Below are 26,620 nucleotides of genomic sequence, written 5' to 3'. Positions count from 1 at the left end.
GCTTCTTGAGCTCTTTGTATATATTTGATATTAGTCCTCTATCAGATTTAGGATTGGTAAAAATCCTTTCCCAATCTGTTGGTAGCCTTTTTGTCTTGTTGACAGTGTCTTTTGCCTTACAGAAGCTCTGCAATTTTATGAGGTCCCATTTGTCAATTCTTGATTTTACAGCACAAGCCATTGCTGTCCTGTTGAGAAATTTTTTCCCTGTTTCCATATCTTCGAGGCTTTCCCCCACTTTCTCCTCTATGAATTTCAGTGTCTCTACTTTTATGTGGAGGTCTTTGATCCACTTAGACTTGAGCTTTGTACAAGGAGATAAGAATGGATCAATTCTCATTCTTCTACACGATAGCCAAGCTGGATGACTATCATGTGGATACTTCGTTCCTCCTTAGAATAAGGAACAAAATACCCATGAAAGGATATAGATACAGAGACAAAATTTAGAGCTAAGATGAAAGGATGGACTATCCATCCCATCTTCAGCCACCAAACCCAGATACTAATGTACATGCCAGCAAGGTTCTGCTGAAGGGACCCTGATATAGTGGCCTCTTGTGAGGCTATGCCAGTAAGGGGGATGCAACCCTGTAGGTGGAACAACATTATGAACTAACCAGTACCTCCTGAGCTTGTGTCTCTAGCTGCATATGTAGCAGAAGATGGCCTAATCGGCCATCATTGGGAAGAGAGGCCCCTTGGTCTTGCAAACTTTATATGACCCAGCACAGGGTAATGCCAGGGCCAAGTAGTAGTAGTTGGTGGGTAGGGGAGCAGGGACGGGGTGGCGTATAGGGAACTTTCGGGATAGCATATGAAATGTAAATAAAGAAAATAAAAAAAAATTATATATCTCCTGGACTTTATCTGTACTGTACTGTTAACTTTTGTTCAATATTCTTTAATCCCCCAAATCCACAGGGACATTTAAATTCAGCATAATGAATTTGTTTAAAAAGGCAGAATTTAAAAAATCCTCACTTACATTGTGATTTTTGGTTATTGGAAACATAAAACAAATGACTAATATTTGTATGAAGTTTATCACAGAAATTAAAGCTAAACAAGTGAAGAATGTGCCATTAAAGTAAGCTTATCTAAGATGCTGTATGTAAGACTGCAGTCAGGGATACATTCACTAAGCCAGGCACACAACTGACCAAGTCAACTCAAGAGAAGTAGGGCAGAAGGTAATGCATCTTTCTTTAATGGAGAACTGAAGAAATCTCTCCTCTAGCTCCCCTTTCTCCTTCCTTTACTCTCCTCCGTTCATATCCATTCCCTCCCTTCTCCTCCTCTTCCTCCTCCTTTCCCCCTTCCCCTCCAATCCCAATCTTTCAGTTTCCAGCCTTGCCCTGATGGGGCTTCAGGGTGTTTGGTTACTGGAACTCACAAAGGTACTTTTTGTGTATTACTTTGTCGTGGTAGACAGTTGGCAAGGGTATGTCCAGTTTTATCTCTCTCTCAGGAAATTATCTACTGGCAAATATCCTTGTAGCTATTATCTGACCCTTGTCCACTCATGAGAAAAGTGTCCTGTATGAAAAATAGTATAGATGTGTCAGTCTTGTGAGATTCAGTGAAATAAAGAGTCCTATTACTTAGAGACCTTGAGAGGTGAAGACAGTTTGGTTTGCAGAACTGGTGGGAAGTGGGAACTTGTGCAATGAATAGATGTGGAAGCAGAGGCAGAGGGTCCCTGTACTTGCTACATATGTGCAGGGGCCTAGATGCTTGTATTTGTCAAACTAGAAATTAGTAACAGCACAAAAGGAAATAGTAGAGAGAGTAGTGAATTCCCCTATCTTAGCAGTAGGAAAAGAAAATTAATTTGATCAGATTAATACTAAATATTGGACAAATGAATACAGGTATGTTATATCACCATGGTAAATTGGAACTCTTCAGTCAGAGAGGGAATCTTTTCCTAAATCAACAGCCACTTGCATCTAGCACTTGCCTGGAAAATATTCTAAATCTTTCAGTGTACTATTTCATCTCTGAATTATGATTACAGAAACATCAAGCTCCCTGTTATCATCAGCAAATTCAACTCTATACATCTATCTTAGTTTTTAGACACACCCTCAGTGTCTTTGAACTGCAATATTTGGGGAACTTTCCATGTTAGTTTTCCTTGGCCATCTTCCATCCATATTAGTTTCAACAGCATATTCTCTTGCCATTAAAAATATGACACCAATCTCAGAAGCTAACATTGTCTTTACCTCTTCCCTATAACAATAACTTTCAGCTTTTTTATGTAAGCGCCTACCTTCTCTCTTGTGGTTTTATCTTTTGAGGCTTTCTTCCATTAATGAATGAAAGTAATTCAGTCCATTGGAGATGAAGTGCATAGGACAAACATAGCAGGACAGTATTTGCTAGGATCCTTTGACTCAGAACTCCTGTTTTGGGTAGAACTCAATACCCAAAGAAGACCATGCCTTCCTTAAAGTCCTGGAAGACTCTTTACCGATACAATGTTGAGATTTCCACCATAACAATCTCAAAACATGGTCTCATGTTGAATAATGAAAAAAATAGAAATTCATAGGCCACATCAGAGTTCCCCCTGGAATGCTATATTCTTTGTCTTAAATATGCCTCAAGGTCCTGCTGAAAATTCTCCCTTACCAGCTATAGATCCCACTTTTACTTCATACTCTTCTCACATTTTGTAGTCTATCAGGTACCAAAATGTCTGATAAATGTAAACCTGCCTTTCCAAGATTCTCTCATTAGTGGGGTTCTAGCTTTAATTCTATAGTAAGAAGACAAGTGTAAGGCATGGTGAAACAAACCTGTAATCTCAAAACTTGGGAGGTGGAGGTAGGAGGATCAGGAGTTCAAGGTCAGTCTCATTGCATATAAAGTTTCTGGTATTTCTAATATACACCAAATACTGTCCACCAATCACACATAAATATAAACATCAATATATAAATACAAAATAAATAAGCAAAATATGAAGTCTGGAAAGTAGAAGCCATGTCTCTTCTTGGAATTTGAAACCAAACGGAAACACAAATAGGAAGTGAGGGAAAGAGAGATAGGCAAGGCATAAAGATGAGGGATTCTCTAGTGTCAAAACAAAAATATACTACCAATAAACTTGGAAGACAGAAAGTATTTCAATCTTAGTGTTGGCAAGAAAACAGAACAATAAACACTACACTGTGCTCTTGGCAAAGGTGATACATTTGGGTGAGTAACTTAATAGTACTAATAAATCAAAAGTCGTAAAGTATAAGCAATTATCATTAGCATTAAAATTTCAACTCATTTCTATTTTACTAGTTTATACTATTGTGTGTGTGTGTGTGTGTGTGTGTGTGTGTGTGTGTTATCTGGTTAAAATCTCTAAGGCAACTAGCTCATCAATAAAATACTATAGACATGATTCACTGAATTACAGCACAGTCATTTGAGAAAATAATATTGATTCAATATTCATTGAAATTCATTGGAGATCATGTATGAATTTAAAAGTAGATTAAAATAATACAGTACAAAATAATATTAAAGCATGTATTTGCATATATATATAGATAGATAGATATATAGATATAGATATATACATACACACACACACACAATGCTTAAGTCATGTGGCAGAGCACAGCTGAAGTCATTTGTTTTTCTTTCTGATTTATATTTCCTACATACAAATAATTTTGTGCTAAATGGAAATAATTATTTTAGCAATGTGATAATAAAATAGAGAGAGGGCTTATAAGATGGCTCAGTGGGTAAGGAGTTTGCTGTCAAGCCTAATGAACTCAGTTCAATCCCCAGTACCCATATAGGCAAAATGAAAAAAAATCACCTTCCACATGTCTTTTCTGAACACCATAGATGTATTATGGCATACATGCAAACCCCTATTCCTCAACATATAAACACACAAACGCATAAGAAAATGGTGGTTTGATAGAATATTAGGAGTCAATACACCTCAAGCCCCAGCTATAACACTCCTGGGGATATACTCAAAGGATCTTCCATCCTACCATAAGGACTTTAGCCTTCAGCCATGTTCATAGTGACTTTATTTGTAATAACCAGACTGTAAATATCCTACATGTTCCTCAACTGAAGAATGGATAAAGAAAATGTGGTACATCTATATAATTACTCAGCTATTAAAAAAAAAATAACATCATGAAATTTTCAGGCAAATGGATGGAACTAGAAAAAAATCATCCTGAGTGAAGTATCCCAGACACAGGAAGACATACATGATATGTACTCACTAATAAGTCAACACTAGTTGTTAAGTAAAGGATAATTGTGCTACAATCTATAGACCCAGAGATGCTTAATTTATTTTATTTTACTCTATCTATCTATCTATCTATCTATCTATCTATCTATCTATCTATCTATCTATCTATCTATCTACCTACCTATCTATCTATCTATTTGGTTTTTCAGTTTTTTTGAGACAGGGTTTCTCTGTGTAGCCCTGGCTGTCCTGGAGCTCACTCTGTTGATGAGGCTGGCCTGGAACTCAGAAATCCAACTGCCTCTGCCTCCCAAGTGCTGGGATTAAAGGTGTGCACCACCACTGCCCAGCTAAATTTTAAGGAGGGCTTAAGGCAGGAGAGCATGCATAGATCTCCCTGGGAAAGGGAAGTAGAATATATTTTGCAAGTGGACTCAAAGTGGGATTGGATGGGAGTAGGAAAGATGGGGAGGTGATGGAGCAAAAGAGTCGGGAGAGAGATGATGGGATTTAGGGGACACCTTAGAGGCAATGTGGAAAACTAGTACAATGAAAACTCTTTATAATCTACAACGGTGACCCTAGCAAAGACTCCTAGTAATGGAGGATATGGATCCTGAACTGGCCATCTTCTGCACCTAGGCAAGGTTTCCAGTGGTAGTATTAGGATATCAACTGAGCCGAATAACCTTTGACTTACAATTTGTCCTACCTACAAGAAGGGCTGACATAAAGGTGGTGCAGAACTTGTGGATGTGGCCAACCAATGGCTGGTCCAACATAAACCCACGCTCCAAGAGAGAGCCCATCCATGACACTGCCTGGAAGACCAGTAACCAGAGGTTGGATAGCCCAGAGACGCAGGATAAAACCAAACCTGAATGGAAACAACATTCATTGACAGGATTCCTAATGATATTCTGCTATACTTGTAGAATGAAGCCTACAGTAATTGTCATCAGAGAGGTTTCATCCAAGAACCGATGAGAAAAGATGCAGAGACCTACAGCCAAACATTATACAGAGCTTGATGAATCCACATAGAACAGGAAGAAAGATTGCTAAACCAGAGGGGTCAAGGACACCACAAGAACATGGCCTTCAGAATCAACTATATAGGGCTCATAAGAGCTCACAAAGACTGAAGTGACAATCAGGGAGCCTAGATGGGTTTGATCTAGTTCCTCTGCATACATGCTATAGTTGTGTAGCTCAGTATTCTTATGGCATTCCTAACAGTGGAAGTAGGAAATCTATATGACTCTTTTGCCTGCTTTTGTAACCCTTTTTCTCCTACTGGGTTGCTCATCTAATCTTGACATGAAGGTCTGTGCCTAGTCTTATTGTAACTTGTTATGCCATGTTCCATTGATATCCATGGGGGGGGGGCTGCTCTTTTCTGAAGGAAAACAGAGAATAAGTGGTTATAAAGGAAATGGGAGTGGAAAGCGAGGGGGGGTGGTGGTGACTGAGAGCAGTGGAGGGAGGAAGAACTGAAGTCCAGATGTAATATATGAGAAATGAATAAATTGAAATGAGAAAAAAAGTCACAAATGCATTGTATATCATTCATGGTATTGTTTTGGTTAATTTGTATTAGCCACTAGGGAAATGGAAAACTAAATTACATTAATATTCCATTTCATTCCATGCGAGAAAGGTTATCATTAAGAAAACAAACAACTACTGGTATTAAGGTATGGACTTGATAGAAAGGATCATTCATACATTGTTGATGGCAGTGTAATTTTGGTACTATGATAATCGGTGCCCTTAAATATCTAAAATCACAGAAAAATGCTATACCACCTCAGGGGAGTATATTTCCAATGGAAGGCAAATCAACATAACACAAAGATATGTGTACATGCGTGTTTACCACAGTAGTATGCTTAATATCTAGTGTACAGAATTATCTTTAATGCCCATCAACAAATGAATGCCGGAAGAAAGTGAGGTAATCATACAATTAGCTTTTATTATCCATAGAAAGAATGAAGTTACATCCTTTGCATAGAATTGATTGTACCTGGAGATTGTCATATTAAATGAGGCAAGTCTTAAAAGGATGAATAGTCAGTGTTTTCTATCTTATATGACACACACACACACACACACACACACACACACACACACACACATATATGTGTGTGTGTGTGTATATATATATATATATATATATATATATATATATATATATATGATATGTATATCTCAGACACAATGCAAAATAAGGGCTATCTAGTAAGAAGGAGTGATAGAAGATTATGGCAAAGGTCATCACATACACATGTGGAAACACAAAATTGGAACCAACTATTCTGCAATCTTGTCATATACCAATAAGCAAAAACTTGAGAATCTTTCCATGACTTAGCAAAGGTGGAAATACAAATAAGCACAGCCTATAACCTGATGTCTCCTCCAGGGAGAGGAAAAACATTCAGGCAATAGACAGCGAGTGGCACTCTATAGTGTGTATGACACTCCACACACAGAAATAGTGGGTCCACACCTAGAGATACTGTCTGTTTTCAGCATAGGGCCTTGAGATTCACATGGCTATGATAAGAGAGCCATAATCCTGGATAAGATGGTCCATAGGAGTTCTGAGCAGGAAAGTTTACTGCTGTGAGTAACCCTTGCAATTATTGTTAGGAAATAGCATTGGTGGTACCTACAAATGAGTCTTACATTTAAAGCTTTACTTTAATATGGAGAATTAAGTTGACTCTACCTTTGCATGACTTGGAAAGATGGTTTCCTCTTACAGTTGTTTAACTACACTGACTCTACAGGAAATGAACATGTTTGCTTTATTTTTTTTTAAATTACATAATGAAAATAAATTTTAAGATTTGAATAAAATTGAAACTGGGATTAAAAATGTATTTTAGCACATATTCAAAAGAGGATGCAATCTTAAATAACATTATACATTTATACATTTTATTATCAACATATTCTGTTTATTTTATTAGATATTTTCTTTATTTACATTTCAATGTTATGCCCTTTCCTAGTTTCCTCTGAAAATTGCTATCCACTCCCCCATCCCACTGCTCCCCAACCCACCCTCTCCCATTCCTGGCCCAGGCATTCTCCTGTACTGGGGCCTAGAACCAGGGGTCTAGGACCAAGGGTCTCTCCTCCCATTGATGACCGAATAGGCCATCCTCTGCTACATATATAGCTAGAGCCACAAGTCCCACCATATGTTTTCTTTGATTGGTGGTTTAGTCCAAAGGGGCTCTGGGGGTACTGGTTAGTTCATATTGATGTTCCTCCTATGGAGCTGCAAACCCCTTCAGCTCCTTGGGTACTTTCNCTAGCTCCTTCATTGGGGACCTTGTGCTCCATCCAATGGATGATTGTTAGCATTAATTTCTGTATTTGCTAGGCACTGGAAGAGCCTCTCAGGAGACAGCTATATCAGGCTCCTGTCAGCGAGCTCTTTTTGGGATCTGCCATTGTGTCTCAGTTTGATGGTTGTTTATGGAATGGATCCCCAAGTGGAGCCCCAGTCTCTGGATGGTTGTTCCTTCAGACTCTGCTCTGAACTTTGACTCTGTAACTCCTTCCATGGGTATTTTGTTCCCCCTTCTAAGAAGGGTTCTAAGCTTCTAGGCTAATATCCACTTATCAGTGAATGCATACCATGTGTGACATAGTACTACCTAGGGACCCAACTATACCACTCCTGGGCATGTACCCAGAATAAGGACACATGCTCCACTATGTTCACAGCAGCCTTCTTTATAATAACCAGAAGCTGGGAAGAACTCAGATGTCCCTCAAAAGAAGAATGGATACAGAAAATGTGGTATATTTATATAACTGAGTACTACACTGCTATTAAAGACAATGAATTTATGAAATTCTTAGACAAATGGATGGATCTGGAGGATATCATCCTAAATGAGATAACCCTATCAAGATATTCTTTAAAAATTACCTTATTTAGAAAATATGTTGGCAAATCTCCCTCTCATTATGCATCAAATTTTATATAAAGTATAGCCTACAAATATGCATGCACTTTAAGTAACTGAAGATAGGTTTTAAAAAGCTACCTGTTAAGATCAACTACTTCTGGATTAAATGACAATCTGTAAAGTAATTCACAGGATCCTGGAATAACAGGATCACAGAGACAGCTGGACTCCGAGGAGTTCTGACACAACTAGGATGACAGGAATGACAGGCTCCAGTGAGATATAGGAGGGCAGGTAGCACTAGAGATAACCAGATGGCAGGAGGTAAGCCTAAGAAACATACCAATAGAAACCAAAGTTACTTGGCATCATCAGAACCCAATTCTTCCACTATAGCAAGTCCCGGATACACCATCACACCAGAAAAGCAAGATTTGGATCTAAAATCACTTCTCATGACAATGATGGAGGACTTTAAGAAGGACATAAATAATGCCCTTAAAGAAATACAGGATAACACAGGTAAACAGCTAGATGACCTTAAAGAGGAAACACAAAAATCCCTTAAATAATTACAGAAAACCCAATCAAACAGGCAAAGGAAATGATTAAAACCATCTAAGATCTAAAAGTGGAAATAGAAAAAAATGAAGAAATCACAAAGGGAGACAACCCCAGAGTTAGAAAACCTAGGAAAGAGATCAGGAGTTATAGATGCAAGCATCACCAATGGAATACAAGAGAATTATAGAAGATTCTTCTAAAAAGAGAATCTCGGGTGCAGAAGATACCATAGAAAACATTGACCCAACAGTCAAAGAAAATGCAAAATGCCAAAAAGCTCCTAACCCAAAACATCCAGGAAATCTAAGACACAATAAGAAGACCAAACTATAATAGGTATAGAAGAGAGGGAAGATTCCCAACATAAAGGGCCAATCAATATCTTAAACAAAATTATAGAAGAAAACTTCCCTAACCTAAAGAAAGAGATGCCCATGAACACACAAGAAGCCTACAGAACTCCAAATAGACTGGACAAGAAAGGAAATTCAACCCAACACATAATAATCAGAACACCAAATTCACTAAGCAAATACAGACTATTAAAAGCAGTAAGGAAAAAAAGACAGACATATCAGAATTACACCAGACTTCTCAACAGAGACTATGAAAGTCAGAATATCCTGGGCAGATGTCATATATCCTAAGAGAACACAAATGCCAGCCCAGGCTACTATACCCAGCAAAATGCTCAATTTTCATAGATGAAGAATCAAAGATATTCCATGACAAAACCAATTTACACAATATCTTTCCACAATTCCAGCCCTACAAAGAGTAATAGAAGGAAAACACCAACACAAGGAGGGAAACTAAACCCTAGAAAAAGCAAGAAAGCAATTTACAAATTCAATGCAATCCCCATCAAAATTCCAACTAAATTCTTAATAGAGTTACAAAGGGTATACAGGACAGTGAAAAATCTTTGACAAATGATCTAAAATCATCCAGTGGAAAAAGACAGCATTTTTAACAAAAAGTACTGGTTCAACTGGTGGTCAGCATGTAGGAAAATTCAAATCAACCCATTTGTATCTGCTTGTACAAAGCTCAAGTCCAAGTGGATCAAGACCCTTCACAAAAACCCGATAAACCAAAACTTATAGAGGAGAAAGTAAGAAGAGGTTTGAACATATGGGCGCAGGAGAAAATTTCCTGAACAGAACACTAATGGCTTCTGCTCTAAGATCAAGAATCAACAAATGGGACCTTTCTCATAAAATTGCAAAGATTCTGTAAGGCAAAGGAAACTGTCAATAGGACAAAATCACAAGCAACAGATTGGGAAAAGATCTTTATCAATTCTACATCTGATAGAGGGCTAATATCTAATACATACAAAGAACTCAAGAAGTTAAACTCCCAAGAATCAAATAACCCTATTTAAAAATGGCATAAAAAGCTAAATAAAGACATTTCAACTGAGGAATATAGATAGAATGGTTGAGAAGCACCTAAAGAAATGTTCAACATCCTTAGTCATCAGGGAAATACAAATCAAAAGAAACCTGAGATTCTACCGCACACCAGTCAGAATTGCTAAGATCAGAAACTCAGGTGACAGCAGATGCTGGTGAGGATGTGGAGAAAGAGGAAGACTCCTCCATTGCTGTTGCAATTGCAAGATGATACAACCACTCTGCAAATCAGCTTGGTGGTTCCCGAGAATACTATTCATAGTCTTACCTGAGGACCCAGATATACCACTCCTGGGCATATACCCAGAAGAAGCTCCAACATGTAATAAGGACACATGTTCTATTATGTTCAGAGCAACCTTATTTTAATAGCCAGAAGTTGAAAATAGCCAGATGTCCTTCAACAGAAGAATAGATGCAGAAAATGTGGTACATTTACACAATGGAGTACTACTTAGCTATTGAAAATAAAGAATTCATGAAATTATTAGGCAAAAGTTTGGAAATAGAAAATATCATCCTGAGTAAGGTAACCCAATCACAAAAGAACACACATGGTATACACTCACTGATAAGTGATATTAGCCCCAAAGCTCCAAAAACTCAAGGTAAAATTCACAGACCACATGAAGGTCAGGAAGAAGGAAGACCAAATTGTGGGTAATTCAGTCCTTCTTAGAATGAAGACAATACTCACAGGAGGAAATAAGTGTAGAGCAGAGACTGAAGGCCATCCAGAGACTTTCCCAGCTGGGGATTCATCCCAGATACAGTTAACAAACCTAGACACTATCGTGGATGCCAAGAAGTACATGCTATAGGAATTTTCTGAGAGGCCCTGGCAAAGTCTACAAATACAGAGAGAGATCCTTGCAGCCAACCATTGGACTGAGCAACAGATCCCTAATAGAGGAGTTAGAGAAAGGACTGAAGGAGTTGAACGGGTTTGCAACCTCATAGGAAGAACGACAATATCAACTAACCAGACCCCACAGTGCTCCCAGGTACTAAGTCATCAACCAAGGAGTACACATGGCTCCAGCTGCATATGTAGCAGAGGATGGCTTTGTCAGGCATCAATGGGAGGAGAGGTCCTTGGTCCTATGAAGGCTTGATAAATGCCCCAGTGCAGGGGATTCGAGGGCAGGGAGGTAGAAGTGGGTGGGTGAGTGGAAGAACACCCTCATAGAAACAGGGGAAGGGAGGATGGGCTAGGGGGTTTTCTGGGAGGGGGGAAACAGAGAAAGGGGATGTAAATGTAAATAAAGAAAATATCCAATAAAAATACAAAAAAATCCAACGAAAAGGATAATGGGCTATCAAATTTATATGAAACAAGTGAACTAGGATCAAATCATGGTTTGCTCCTAAATACAAAAAAATAAAAGTACAATCTTAATTTTATATCATAGAATTTATTTCAGATGTATGATGTTGATATTTTTAAAAACAAAAATTCACTTTGGAATTTCATTCTATTAAGCTTAGACATTTCATTTTCATAATGAAAAACAGACATTTAAAAACCCTTGTTTAGGACTCGAATAGAGAGTGAAAAGTTGCCTACGCAGCAGTCCTAACATAGCATGAATTATCCAGAGTTTTTATTGCCTCATTAAGTGTTTAAAGTGGAAGAATATTTTGAACTATATGAATGTCTTTTTCCTCTTGTACTTGCGTGTAAATGCTTTTTCCTGCACCTTGCTAGAACTGATCTTTGCCTTGGATAGGGCCTGGGGAGCAGGTCTTAAGGGAAGGGTAATTGGCACAATCCTTTTTAATTCTTGAAACTGATCTTGAAAATTCTTTTGAGATAACAGCTTTGAAAACCACCTTTGTGTTTCTAGAGCTACACACTAGATAGAGGAAGGGGAAAGGGAAGCATTTTCTGAATGAGCAATAAAAAACAAAATTTGTAAAACAAAGTTTGAAGCTTTCTATAAGCCATATCCCTTGGCTGAGGATAGAGCCTGGAGAAAAGCTGAGAGAGATACAAGGATAAACATGGGCTAGAGGCCATTTCCTTCTTCAAGGCTCACTGTGCTGTGGTTATAGAAATTGAAGATCTGTTAAGTGTTTTTATTTTAAGTGAATTTAATTTGGTGCTTTGTCTCCCTGTAGAGACCTACTGTGAGCCAGAGAGCCAAAAACAATGTGACAGATTGGGAAATGTTGTCCTGGGACTCCTCCAGGATTCTGTAGCTTATTGGAAATGGAAGGATGGAGACACATAGAAACCAGCTGCTGGCTTATATAATATATTGACAAAATCCCATTTACACTTTCACTACTCCCTTGAACAGTACTAATTTAGCCCTTATTTATTATTTGTAGCAATATACTTTCATAATGAGACAGAGTTCATTTACATGGACAGTAGAAGCTTCTTGGAATTTCTATTATCATTAAGTCAGAAGCAACCCAACACCATTTAGTATATAAATATTTCAATTCATCACTTAATAATTAATATACATGATTGAAGCCAACACACCCTTATTGTGTGCCACTCTATATACTGGGAGTAGATATGCTGTTACCATTTAAATTAAATGATGGCAAAACAAACCATTTTACCAGAAGAAAAAATGATGAAAGAGAGCTCAGAAAACTAGGGAAAACTTTAACTCAAAGAAAATGCTAAAGGTGTGATGACTTCTTATGTATATGAGAGCACTTTGACCAAAAAGATCAGATATGGAATTAACATTTTATTGAAGCACCATTTATAAAAGCTGAGCTGTCTTTCAGCCTTAACTGTGGAAAGTGTAACATAAGCAGGGGCTCCCTGTGTGAACAGCAACAGGTTTCTCTGAAATCAGACTGATATAGAGAAGTTAGGAGCCTTTAGAACGTGAACTCTGGATTAAACTTGTGAACTACAAAATAGGACAGAGGGTAGTTACCGGGAAAAAAAGACCAAAATAGATGACGAGAAGCAACAATACAACACAGCAAAGCTCAATTAAAAATTAATTAAGATAAATGTAAAGAGGCAATAAATATGAAAGTTTCATAATGAACAATATGATAGATTTAAACAATATGGGAAAGCTGTTGGGGAAATATGATCATAATTATTGGCAAACTGATGTCATTAAAAACATATATGCTTAACTGAGTCAAACTAAGTCATTCCTCTTCTGATTTTTAAATTGTAAGGATTTCTCCTGTAGGTCAAATTAATATGTCAAATACTGTATTGGGTTCTGACTGTTATAAACAAGCCATGATCCAAACTAGCCAGAAAAAGTAATTGCTTAATTACTATAATTTTTGAGGTATGAAAGAGTTCTTTTTTACAAAGTATAGCATATGAGAAATAAAAAATTAAAGACTGTCACATTTGCACATTTAAAATTAGATAGCATCCATGTTTTAGAAACCACCATGGATACACATACTGGAATGTGATGAATTCATTGCCTGACAGTTAGGAATTCCATATCAGGTTTTGGTTCATTTAGCCAGTTAACTTTCAACAGTCTTAAATTTTAACATAATAGATATCTGAAGGTTGTCAACTATGAAAAATCTCTAATAATGAAAGAGATATACAAGCAGAAAGGGAGCATCAAGTAACCAGGTAATATAGAGAATGCAGGCTTAGCCAAGGGTGGAAAGTTATAATGCTTAAAGACCTAGGGATTTTACACTTTATGTAGTAAATGAAGACCAAACCTAGACAAAAGAAGTCTGGTGGGTCAGAGGGAAATCAGAGGACATTTTGGCAAGAGGCTTTAGTGACAGCCTTTCTAGAATAAAAGGAGGAGGGGACGAGTCTGGGAAGATGAGTTATCTTACACACTTAAAATAGTGGATTGATTAGAACACTCAAAGAAACAACAGGACAACAAAAATGTATCAGTCATTTAATATCCAGCTAAAGACCGTATGGGATACAATATGCTGAAGTATAACCATTAAATGGAATTACCAAGGATAGGGCACACAACTAAAGTCCTAGCACTCAGGAGATATTATGGGCAGCCTAGTATTTTCAGGAAGTTCCAGATCACGTTAAACTACACATTGAGACCCTAACCTCCCATATAAAACAAAACACACAAAATTAAATGAAATCCTATACTTATGTATCAGGAAGATGGAGAAGAGGAACAGGAGACAAAAAACTAAAATGTCTATTTCTTTTAATAAATATATTAATACAAATTAATATATTTTTGAGTAAAGATGTAGTTATAGAATATGAGAGCATACCATTTTACAAATATGAACTAATGCCCAGTTAAAGTATAGAGGAACAATTATATAATCTTAGAACAAATTTAAAAATCTCCAGCAGATTGGGATGAGGCTACTGTTAATGGGAAACTATCAATTATCATCAGGAAACTATCAATTTTCCTTCACATTTATTTTTATTCCATACTTGTAGTCACTATTATGAAATTAATTTGTAAGGTACAATATACAAAGTAAATGGGAAGCCAAGAGACAAGATGGTTGTTATAAAGTTTGTCCTTAAAAATATAAAATATTCATAGAGTTCTAAATATGAGAAATATTTCAGTGAATAAGTGGTTTAATGGTGAATCTAGTAAAGAAAAAAATTACATTCACCATCTGGTTTGTGCTCATTCTATCTGTACAAGAGAATCCTCTCTTTCTGCCCATCACCAGCTCAGTACTGTTTCATTTGTCCTATGTGCAGACAAAACCTGCCACCACTTGCTAGCCACTTCTATTTCTGCTTCATCTGTAGTTATGTGCTACAATTTACATCACTGCTCCACTGAGGTCTTCCAAATGAGAACTAACCTCACTTTCTTTTTCATCTGTTTTGTTGTTGTTGTTGTTTTGTTTTTGTTTTTATTTTTATTTTTTCAAGACAGGGTTTCTCCGTGTAGCCCTGGCTATCCTGGAACTCTCTGTAGAACAGGCTGGCCTCGAACTTAGAAATTCACCTGCCTCTGTCTCCCAAGTGGTGGGATTAAAGGCATGTGCCACCACACCCGGCATTTTTTTTTCATCTGTTAATCCCCCATTATGACAATGTTTCTCAGACAGAAAACACGACATCTGCTTACCCTTATAGCTAATACCAGTAGAAAATAAAATCATTTGGGAAGTTCAAGAATTGGGACTGAATTAAAAAATTATGGAATGCCCTGGAAGTAAAATGCAAACTGAGTTATAGATAATATTTACTGGCATGATTTACCATATGCTGAACAAAATACACTTAATAGATCTATGAAGAAAATATGGATGTTGTCCTGTGTTCATAAGTATATGACATTCAGAATGAGAAAGAAGGAAAATGTGGGAGGAAATGAATTTAATTGATAAAGAAATGAGATCTAGAAAGAGATGGATGGATAAAAATTAATGGAAGCCATTCAGAGGGAAGAATATTGACTATATTTTAGTGTGTATTTATGTGTGTGTATGTTTCTGTTAGTGTCTGTGAATGTGTGTGTGTATCAGTGTCAGTAAACGTGTGTGTGTGTGTGTGTGTATGTGTGTAAGTGTGTTTCTGTGATTGTCTGTGTCTGTATTTGTCAGTGTATGTGTATGAGTGTGATAGTGTCTCTGTATGTGTTTATGTGTGTGTCTGTGAGTGTGTGTGTCTGTGAGTGTGTGTGTCTGTGAGTGTGTGTGTGTGTGAGTGTGTGTGTGTGTGTGTTTGTGTATTTTATGTATGTGGGGCTCAGGAGCATACACAGAGTTACAAATACAACTGTGTATATGTATATATGAAGAACAGAGGTCTACTCCATATTCTTTCTTAGGGTATCATCTACCTTATTTTTGAGAAAAGTTCTTTCCTAGCCTTAACTTCCCACCTAGGCTTGCCAGGCTAGCCAGGAAGTCACAAAGATCTTACTATATCTGCTTCCTCGGAATATTTACTGAGTGATATATTGTATCTGTTTCAATGTTTTGTTTTTTAAAAATACACATAGTAACAGTAGTTTTCATGGTAGAACTGTAGCTCAGTGGTGGAGTGTTTGACTAGAATATTGAAGGCCATAGGCAGAAGCATAAATTAATAATATAAGCAACCAAACAAACAAGTTAACAAATTCCCAAGCTCCTCGAAGAAACAGCATATTAGAATGCTAAGTAATACTCTTACATTTATGTTTTTGTTTGTATCTAGTTTTTGTTTGTATCTAGTTTTTGTTTGTATCTAGTATCTAGTATATAGATGCTTGCATACAATGTGTGTCTGTGGAAAATGGAATAGGCATACAGTTTTTATACACTGTGTAAAGTTTACCCTTGTGTTATTAAAAATGCAGATTTCTCTCCCCTCATACCTTGTTTCAATCGACACATGGCATTGTATTACTTATATGAAGAATCTGCACTTTCTGGTTGGCACCAACCCCAGGCTACCTTGAGCGCGAACTCAGCGGACAGTCCCATGATCCCCAGAGGACTCTCCACACCTCAGTTGCCCTAGCACACCTAGAATCTTGGGATCACTGCTGAGTGGAATGCAACATCTGTTCCAAAACAACCTGCAGAGGCCTGTACCAGCAGGAACAGGGACACAGGAAACCCTCCTGACCAGCAGCTAGGGTTCTTTCCAGTTTGCACCAGCCCTCGGCCACCTTGGGCACAAACACACTGGACAGTCCCATGGTCTCCAGAGGACTCCAAGCTGCTGGCGCCCTAGCACACCCAGTATCTTAGGATCACTGAGGGGAGCCGGCCTCCAGAGAGGGCTGACACCAGGACTCAGGTGAGAGAGTCATCTTGTCTCCCGGGTCTCTCAGAGACCAGTCTGAGCAGGAGAACACAAAAGCAATACAGCTTCTTGGACACTGTCACTTTGGCCTTCTTCCTCAGCCAGGAGACAGAGCTGAGACCCAGACCTCGGGGCACCTTCCCTGCAAGAAAAGAGCTTGCCTGCAGAGAATGTTCTGACCACTGAGACTCAGGAGAGAGTTGGATTCCCAGGAGTGCTGACAGAGGCTAAGAGAATCACAGGAGGAACAAGCTCCAGCCAGAGACAGCTAAAACATCTAACACCACAGATTACCAGATGGTGAAACACAAATGCAAAAATCTTACTAAGAGAAACCAAGACTACTTGGCATCATCAGAACCCAGTACTCCCATCATAGCAAGTCCAGGATACCCCAACACACCCAAAAATTAAGATTCAGATTTAAAAGCATATCTAATGAGGCTGGTAGAGGATTTTAAGAAAGGCATTAATAACTCACTTAAAAAATACAGGAAAACACTGCTAAACAGGTAGAAGTGTTTGAAGAGGAAGCACAAAAAATCATTCAAAGAATTACAAGAAAACACTGCTAAATAGGTAGAAGAACTTATAGAGAAAACACAAAAATCCCTTAAAGAATTACAGGAAAACACAACCAAACAGGGAATGGAATTGAACAAAACCATCCAAGATCTAAAAACAGGAGTAGAAACAATAAAGAAAACCCAAAGAGAGACAACACTGGAGAAAGAAATCCTAGGAAAGAAATCAAGAACCATAGATGTGAGCATCAGCAACAGAATACAAGAGATGGAAGAGAGAAACTCAGGTACAGAAGAAAACATTGACACAACAGTCAAAGAAAATGACAAATGCAAAAAGATCCTAACTCAAAGCATCCAGGAATTCAAGGACACAATGAGAAAAACAAAGCTTAGGATAATAGGTATAGATGAGAATGAAGTCTTTCAACTTAAAGGGCCAGTAAATATCTTCAACAAAATTATAGAAGAAAACTTCCCTAACCTAAAGAAACAAATACCCACAAACATACAAGAAGCCTAAAGAACTCCAAATAGATTGGACCAGAAAAGAAATTCCTCCTGACACATAATAATCAAAACAACAAATGCACTAAATAATGATAGAACATTAAAAGCATTAAGGGAAAATGGTCAAGTAACATATAAATGCAGACCTATCAGAATTACACCAGACTTCTTACCAGAAACTATGAAAGCCAGAAGATACTGAACATATGTTATACAGACCCTAAGAGAACACAAATGCCAACCCAAGCTACTATACCCAGCAAAAGCCTTAATTTCCATAGATGGAGAAACCAAACTATTCCATGACAAAAACAAATTCACATATCTTTCCATGAATCCAGCCCTTCAAAGGATAATAAAGGGAAAACTCCAGCACAAGCAGGGAAATTATGCCCTAGGAAAAGCAAGAAAGTAATCCTTCAACAAACCTAAAAGAAGATAGTCATAACAACAGAATCCCAAATTTAACAACAAAAGTAACAAGAATCAACAATTACTTTTCCTTAATATCTCTTAATATCAATGGGCTCAATTCCCCAATAAAAGGACATAGACTAATAGACTGGCTACATAAACAGGACCCAACATTTTGCTGCATACAGGAAACCCACCTCAGGGACAAAGACAGACACTACCTCAGAGGAAAAAGGCTGGAAAATAATTTTCAAAGCAAACAGTCTGAAGAAACATGCAGGAGTAGCCATTCTAATACCGAATAAAATTGACTTCCAAACCAAAGTTATCAAAAAAGACAAGGAGGGGCACTTCATATACATCAAAGGTAAAATCTTCAAAGATGAACTCACAATTTTAAATATCTATGCTCCAAATGCAAGGGAATCCACATTCATTATGGAAACTATAGAAAAGATCAAAGCGCACATTGCACCTCACACAATAATAGTGGGAGACTTCAAAACCCCACTTTCATCAATGGACAGATTCTAGAAACAGAAACTAAACAGATACATATTGAAACTAACAGAAGTTATGAAACAAATGGCTTTAACAGATATCTACAGGATATTTTATCCTAAAACAAAAGGATATACTTTCTTCTCAGCACCTCATGGTACCTTCTCCAAAATTGACCATATAATCAGGCCTCGACAGATACAAAAATATTGAAATTATCCCTTGCATCCTATCAGATTACCACAGACTAAATAACAACATAATAACAACATAAATAAAAATAACAACATAAATAAAAGAAAACCAACATTCACATGGAAGCTGAACAAAACTCTACTTAATGATAACTTAGTCAAGGAAAAAATAAAGAAAGAAATTAAAGACTTTTTAGAGTTTAATGAAAATGAAGCCACAACATACCCAAACTTATGGGACACAATGAAAACAGTCCTAAGAGGAAAACTCATAGCTCTGAGTGCCTGCAAAAGGAAACTAGAAAAAACATACACTAGCAGCTTGACTGCACACCAAAAAGCTCTAGAACAAAAGGAAGCAAATTCACCCAAGAGGAGTAAATGGCAGGAAATAATCAACCTGAGGGCTGCAATCAACCACACATAACAAAAAGGACTATACAAAGAATTAACAAAACCAGGAGCTGTTTTTTTGAGAAAATCAACATGATAGATAAACCCTTAGCCAGACTAGAGGGCACAGAACAGTATCCTAATTAACAAAATCAGAAATGAAAAGGGAGATATATCAACAGAACCAGATAAAATCCAAAACATCAGATCCTACTACAAAAGGCTATACTCAACAAAACTGGTAAACCTGGAGGAAATGAACAATTTTGTAAATAGAAGGTACCAGGTACCAAAGTTAAATCATGATCAGATTAACAATCTAAAGAGTCCCAAATCCCCTGAAGAAATAGAAATAGTCTATGAAACTACAATTACTCTGATAACTAAACCACATAAAGACCCAACAAAGAAAGAGAACTTCAGACCAATGTCCCTTATGAATATCAATGCAAAAATACTCAATAAAATTCTCTCCAACCCAACCCAAAAACACATCAAAAAGATCATCCATCATGTTCAAGTAGGCTTCACTCCAGGGATGCAGGGATGGTTTAATATATGGAAATCTACAATGTAATCCACTATATAAATGAACTCAAAGACAAAAACCACATAATCATCTCGGTAGATACTGAGAAAGAATTTGACAAAATCCAACACCCATTCATGGTAAAAAGTCTTAGAAAGATCAGGAATTCAAAGGCCATACCTAAACATAATAAAAGCAATATACAGCAAATCTGTAACCAACAGCAAACTAAATGGAGAGAAACTTGAAGCAGTCCCACTAAAATCAGGGACTAGACAGGGCTGCCCACTTTCTCCCTACCTATTCAGTATATTACTTGAAGTCCTAACCAGAGCAATTAGACAACAAAAGGAGATCAAGGGAATACAAATTGGAAAGGAAGAAGTCAAAATATCACTATTTGCAGATGATATGATAGTGTATATAAGTGACCCTAAAAATTCCACCAGAAAATAGCTAAGCCTTATAAAAAGCTTCAATGAAGTAGCTGTATATGAAATTAACCCAAACCAATCAGTGGTCTTTCTTTACATAAAGGATAAACAGATTGAGAAAGAAATTAGGGAAACAACACCCTTCACAATAGTCACAATATAAAATACGTTAGTGTAACTCTAACTAAAGAAGTGAAAGATCTGTGTGATAAGAACTTCAAGTTTCTGAAGAAAGAACTCAAAGAAGATCTCAGAAGATGGAAAGATCTCCCATGCTCATGGATTGGCAGGATTAATATAGGAAAAATGGCTTTCTTGCTGAAAGAAATTTACAGATTGAATGCAATCCTCATTAAAATTCCAACTCAATTTTTCACAGAGTTAAAAGGGCAATTTGCAAATTCATCTGCAATAACAAAAAAACCTAGGATAGCGAAAACTGTTCTCAACAATAAAAGAACCTCTAGGGGAATCACCATGACTGACCTCAAGCTGTACTACAGAGCAATTGTGATTAAAAAAAAAAAAAACAAAAAACCAAAACTGCATGGTACTGGTACAGCGACAGACAGATAGATCAATGGAATAAAATTTAAGACCCAGAAATGAACCAACACACGTATGGTCACTTGATCTTTGACAAAGGAGTTAAAATCATCCAGTTGAAAGAAGACAGCATCTTCAACAAATGGTGCTGGCTTGACTGGCAGTTAGCATGGAAAAGAATGTGAATTGATTCATTCTTATCTCCTTGTACAAATCTCAACACTAAGTGGATCAAGGAACTCCACATAAAACCAGAGACACTAAAACTTATAGAGGAGAAAGTGGGGAAAAGCCTTGAAGATATGTGCCCAGGGCAAAAAATCCTGAACAGAACACCAATGGCTAGTGCTGTGAGATCAAGAATTGATAAATGGTATCTCATAAAATTGCAGTTTCTGTAAAGCAAAGGACACTGTTAATAAGACATATACCCAGAAGGTGTTCCAACTGGTAATAAGGACACATGCTCTACTATGTTTATAGCACCATTATTTGTAATAGCCAGAAGCTGGAAAGAACCAGATGTCCCTCAACAGAGAAATGGATACAGAAAATGTGGTATATTTACACAATGGAGTACTACTCAGCTATTAAAAACAATGAATTTATGGAATTGTCAGGAAAATGGATGGATCCTGTGTGAGGTAACCCAATCACAAAAGAAGCCACTTGATTTGTACTCACTGATAAGTGGCTATTGGCCCAGAAAGTTAGAATACCCAAGATACAATTTGCAAAACACATGGAACTCAAGAAGAAGGAAGACCAAAGTTTGGATACTTTGTTCTTTTTTAGAATAGGGAACAAAATACCTATGGAAGGAGTTACAGGGTCAAAGTTTAGAGCTGAGCTGGAAGGAAGGACCATCCAGCTACTTCCACACCTGGGAATCCATTCCATAAACAACCACCAAGCCCAGATACTAGTGCATATTACAGCAAGATTTTGCTGACAGGACCCTGCTATAGCTGTCTCCTGTGAGTCTAGGACAGTTCCTGGCAAATACAGAAGTATATGCTCAGTCATCTATTGGATGGAACACAGGTCCCCCAATGCAGGAGCTAGAGAAAGTACCCAAGGAGCTAAAGGGATCTGCAACCCTATAGGAGGAACAACAATATGAACTAACTAGTGCTCCCTAGAGCTTGTTTCTCTAGTTGCATATGTAGCAGAGGATGACCTAGTAGGTCATCAATGAGAGGAGAGATCCTTGGTTTTGCCAAGCTTTAAGCCCCAGCACAGGGGAATGGCAGGGCCAGGAAGCAGGAGTGTGTTGGGGACCAGGGTTGGGGGGAGTGTATAGGGGACTCTCTGGATAGCATTTAAAATGTAAATGAAGAAAATATCTAATTAAAAAAAGAATCTGCTGTGGGGTGTTTGTAGAAACAATTCTTACCATTTATCCTTGCGTTGTCAATAAGTACTGATCACCCAATGTCTGAACAGATTAGAGGATAGGGTGGCATGGCTGCCAGTCAGAGGAATGAAAGAGGTAGAAAGAAAGATTCAGATCACCCAGCAGTTTGGAAAAATTGGAGTCATGAAGATGGTATCTGGAAAGCCAGATCAATAATAATTTGCAAGTACCATGAAATGGGGTTGGACGGTAGCCAGATTAGCATAGAAGTTTAAGGTACATCATTTAACTGCTCAGAAATTGAGGTGCAATTTTAAATAAATCTTGTTGTCTCTATGTAGTTATTGGGAACTAGCATAAAGTAAATAAATGTGGCTGCCAGATTAATTCACTGCTACACGTATATAAATGATAACATTTACAAGTTGAAGGAGAACTTGTAGGAACTGGGTCACTCTTTACAATATATGATCCTGAAGATTAAACTTGGGTCCATCCTGGTTATCAGCAAATGCTTTCACCTAGTGAGGCATCTTGGCAGCCCTATTTTTTGCTCTTAAAGTTATTTTTTCCTGGTACAGTGTAAAATAATACATTCCACTATCCTGATCTTAGGTACTACATTAATCTCTACAATAACATTGACCTGGGATAAGGTGGTTCAGGGAAATGTCTCCTAAGAAAGACTTTGAAAACATACAGTCACTTACTTTGTGTGATCTACTGATGGTCTGTGGTTTTCTTCCCCATGATGAATACTGATCCCATTACCGAGTCCCCACCTGAATGTATTTGAATCATGGCGTGAATTTGCTGGGATTGGTTGGTACCATTTACATAGGTTTCTCTCTTCAAATGTACAAACCTCCAGTACTGGAATAAAACAGAACAAGGACATGATGAGCTAAAAACAATGAACAAGAAGGGGAAGTTCATACTCTGTAGCATTTTCATGTTTGGTTCAAAAAATTATACTACAAAACGTGTGTGTCTGTGTGTGTGTGTGTGTGTGTGTCTGTGTGTGTTTCCTTGTGGGTGCATGCTAAAAATCACTTTTGTGTCTTGTTTCTCACAGTTTTATAGAAGCAGGATCTTGCATTTGCCCTGCTATTTATTAATCAGATGAGGACAGCTGGCTAACATGGCTCAGTGAGTCTTAAACTTCCCATCTCTGGATCCCTGGGCTTATGGGAGTAAGCTGTCACACCTGGCTTTTATGTAGGTTCTGGGCATCAAGCACAGGTCTTCATGCTTATTTAGCCTGCACTATACTAAGGGCACCATCTCCCTTCTCTCATAAATAAATTTTAAGCATTGATAAAATATTTAGGCAAATGTTTTATATAATCACAAGAAAATATTTAAAAATTGAGGTTCATTTTTTTTGAATCTCCACAGAAAGTAAAATATGTGAATAAATGCATACATTAACAGTGCCCTCTCTCTAGGAGGTGAGATGTTAATTAGCTCTTAGAGCATCTATCTCCCATCTCTTCCTACTCAGCACTTCTGCTGCCTTTATGAACTATTGGCTTTTCCTTGTCCAAAGTAATATACTACTTAATTTCGGCTCATTCCTTAAAGATGTCAGTGAAAGCATTTGCCTTCAAAGCAATATGACATACAATAACATTTATATTGGTCTTAATACCTTGAATGCTTTTAAGATTATTGTAATGATTTTACGCTAATATAAAAAATTAGAACTCTTCTTCCAATAGGCGCCAGCTCCAGATTGCCTTGGGCATGAACTCAGCTGACAGCCCCACAGTCCCCAGAGGACAATCCATGTGATCTTAGGATCACTGGTGAGTGGAACACAACATTGTTCCCAATCCAATCGCTCCGGGCCTGAGCCAGCATCCATGAAGCAGAAAACCCACCTGACCAGGGGCACATGTCCCTTCTGGCTGGCGCCAGCTCTGAATCACCTTGGGCACAAACTCATCAGATGGCCCCACGGTCCCCAGAGGACTCTCCACTCTATCTAAGGATCACTGGTGAGTGGAGCACAACATCTGTTCCAAACCAATTGTGAGGGGCCTGTGACAGCAGGAACAAGGACATCAGAGCCCTCCCTGCCTGACCAGCAGCTTGGGTTCCTTCTGATTGGTACTAGTACACCTTGGTTTTGAACACATCAGATAGCCCCATAGTCCAAAGAGGAGACACCACGTACAGGCTCCATAACATGCCCAGGATCTTAGAATTCCAGGATCCCAGGATAAAAGGAGCTTGGTCACACCAGGATCTCAGGGTTTCAGAGGAAGCTTGACTGCCAAGAACTCTGACACACCCAGAATCTGAGGTTCACAGGAGCCCAGAATCACAGGATAACAGAGAAAGCTGGACTCTGAGGAGTGCTGAATCAACTGGGATTATAGGAAAGACAGGCTCCAATCAGATATTTTGAAGGCAGCAAGTATGTGAGATAATCAGATGGCAGGAGGCAAGCATAAAAACAGAAGCAACAGAACCAAGGTTAACTAGCATCATCAGAACCAAACTCGCCCACCATAGCAAGACCTGGATACACCATCACACCAGAAAAGCAAGACATGGATCTAAAGTCACTTCTCATGCTGATGATGGAGAACATTAAGAAGGAAATACAGGAAAACACAGGGAAACACCTAGGAGCCCTTAAAGCGGAAACACAAAAATCTCTTAGAGTTACAGGAAAAACACTACCAAACAGGTGATAGAATTGAACAGAACAATCCAGGATCTAAAAACGGAAGTAGAAACAATAAAGAAATCACAAAGGGAGACAATTCTGAAGAAAAATCCTAAGAAAGAAATCAGGAAACATATATGCGAGCATCAGAAACAGAATACAAGACATGGAAGAGAAAATCTCATATGCAAAAGATTCCATAGAAAACATGGACACAACAATCAAAGAAAATGCAAAATACAAGACACAATGAGAAGAAACATCCCAAGGATAATAGGTATAGATGAGAATGAAGATTTTCAACTTAAAGGGCCAGTAAATATCTTCAACAAAATTATAGAAGAAAACTTCCCTAATCTAAAGAAACAGATGCCCATGAACATACAAGAAGCCTACAGAACTCCAAATAGACTGGACTAGAAAAGAAATTCCTCCTGATACACAATAATCAGAAGAACAAATGCACTAAATAAGGATAGAATATTAAAAGCATTAAGGGAAAAAGGTCAAGTAACATATAAATGCAGACCTATCAGAATTACACTAGACTTCTCACCAGAGACTATGAAAGCCAGAAGACCCTGTATATATGTTATACAGACCCTAAGAGAACACAAATGCCAGCCCAGGCTACTATACCCAACAAAAGCCTAATTACCATAGATGGAGAAACCAAAGTATTCCATGACAAAAACAAATTCACACAATATCTTTCCATGAATCCAAAGGATAATAAAGGGAAAACTCCAGCACAAGGGGGGAAATTATGCCCTAGAAAAACCAAGAAAGTAATCCTTTAATAAACCTAAAAGTAGATAGCCACAAGAACAGAACCCCAACTCTAATGAAAGTAACAGGAATGAACAATTACTTTTTCTTAATGCCTCTTAACATCAATGGACTCAATTCCCCAATAAAAAGATATAGACTAACAGACTGGCAACATAAACAGGACCCAACATAAACAGGAAACCCACCTCAGGGACAAACAGACACTACCTCAGAGTAAAAGGCTGGAAAACAGTGTTCAAAGCAAACAGTACAAAGAAACAAGTTGGAGTAGCCATTCTAATAGCGAATAAAATTGACTTCCTACCCAAAGTTATCAAAGAAGACAAAGAGGGGCACTTCATACTCATCAAAGATAAACTCTCAATTCTGAATATCTATGCTGCAAATGCAAGGGCATCAACATTCATTAAAGAAACTTTAGGAAAGCTCAAAACACACACTGTACCACACACAGTAATAGTGGGAGACTTTAACAACCCATTCTCATCAATGGACAGATCCTAGAAAACAGAAACTAAACAAAGACACAGTGAAATTAACAGAAGTTATGAAACAAATGGATTTAAGAGATAACTACAGAACATTTTCCCCTAAAACAAAATGATATACCTTCTTCTCAATACCTCATGGTACCTTCTCATAAATTAACCATATAATCAATAAAAAAAAAATTAGGCCTCAACCAGAACAAAAATATTGAAATTATCCCATGCACCCTATCAGATCACTCCGGATTAAAGCTGACCTTCAATGGCAACATAAATAATAGAAAACCAATGTTTTGGGGCTGGTGAGATGGCTCAGTGGGTAAGAGCACCCGACTGCTCTTCCAAAGGTCTGGAGTTCAAATCCCAGCAACCACATGGTGGCTCATAACCAT

The 26,620-nt window shown here is 37.8% G+C and overlaps 1 protein-coding gene across 1 annotated transcript in view; it reads right to left on the bottom strand.

Moving 5' to 3' along the window:
• The window catches only part of Malrd1 (MAM and LDL receptor class A domain containing 1), a 658,259-nt gene that overhangs the window by 396,593 nt on the left and 235,046 nt on the right, over window positions 1-26,620 (bottom strand). The window contains exon 20 of the mRNA XM_021195116.1: window positions 22,982-23,144. Coding sequence (XP_021050775.1) covers window positions 22,982-23,144 — 163 coding nt within the window. The remainder of the gene's footprint in view (window positions 1-22,981; window positions 23,145-26,620) is intronic.

Source organism: Mus pahari, chromosome 3 (genome assembly GCF_900095145.1).
Source record: "Mus pahari chromosome 3, PAHARI_EIJ_v1.1, whole genome shotgun sequence".
Lineage (NCBI taxonomy): Eukaryota > Metazoa > Chordata > Mammalia > Rodentia > Muridae > Mus > Mus pahari.
Note: the sequence above shows the minus strand (reverse complement) of the source record. Positions and strands in the feature narration are given on the sequence as shown.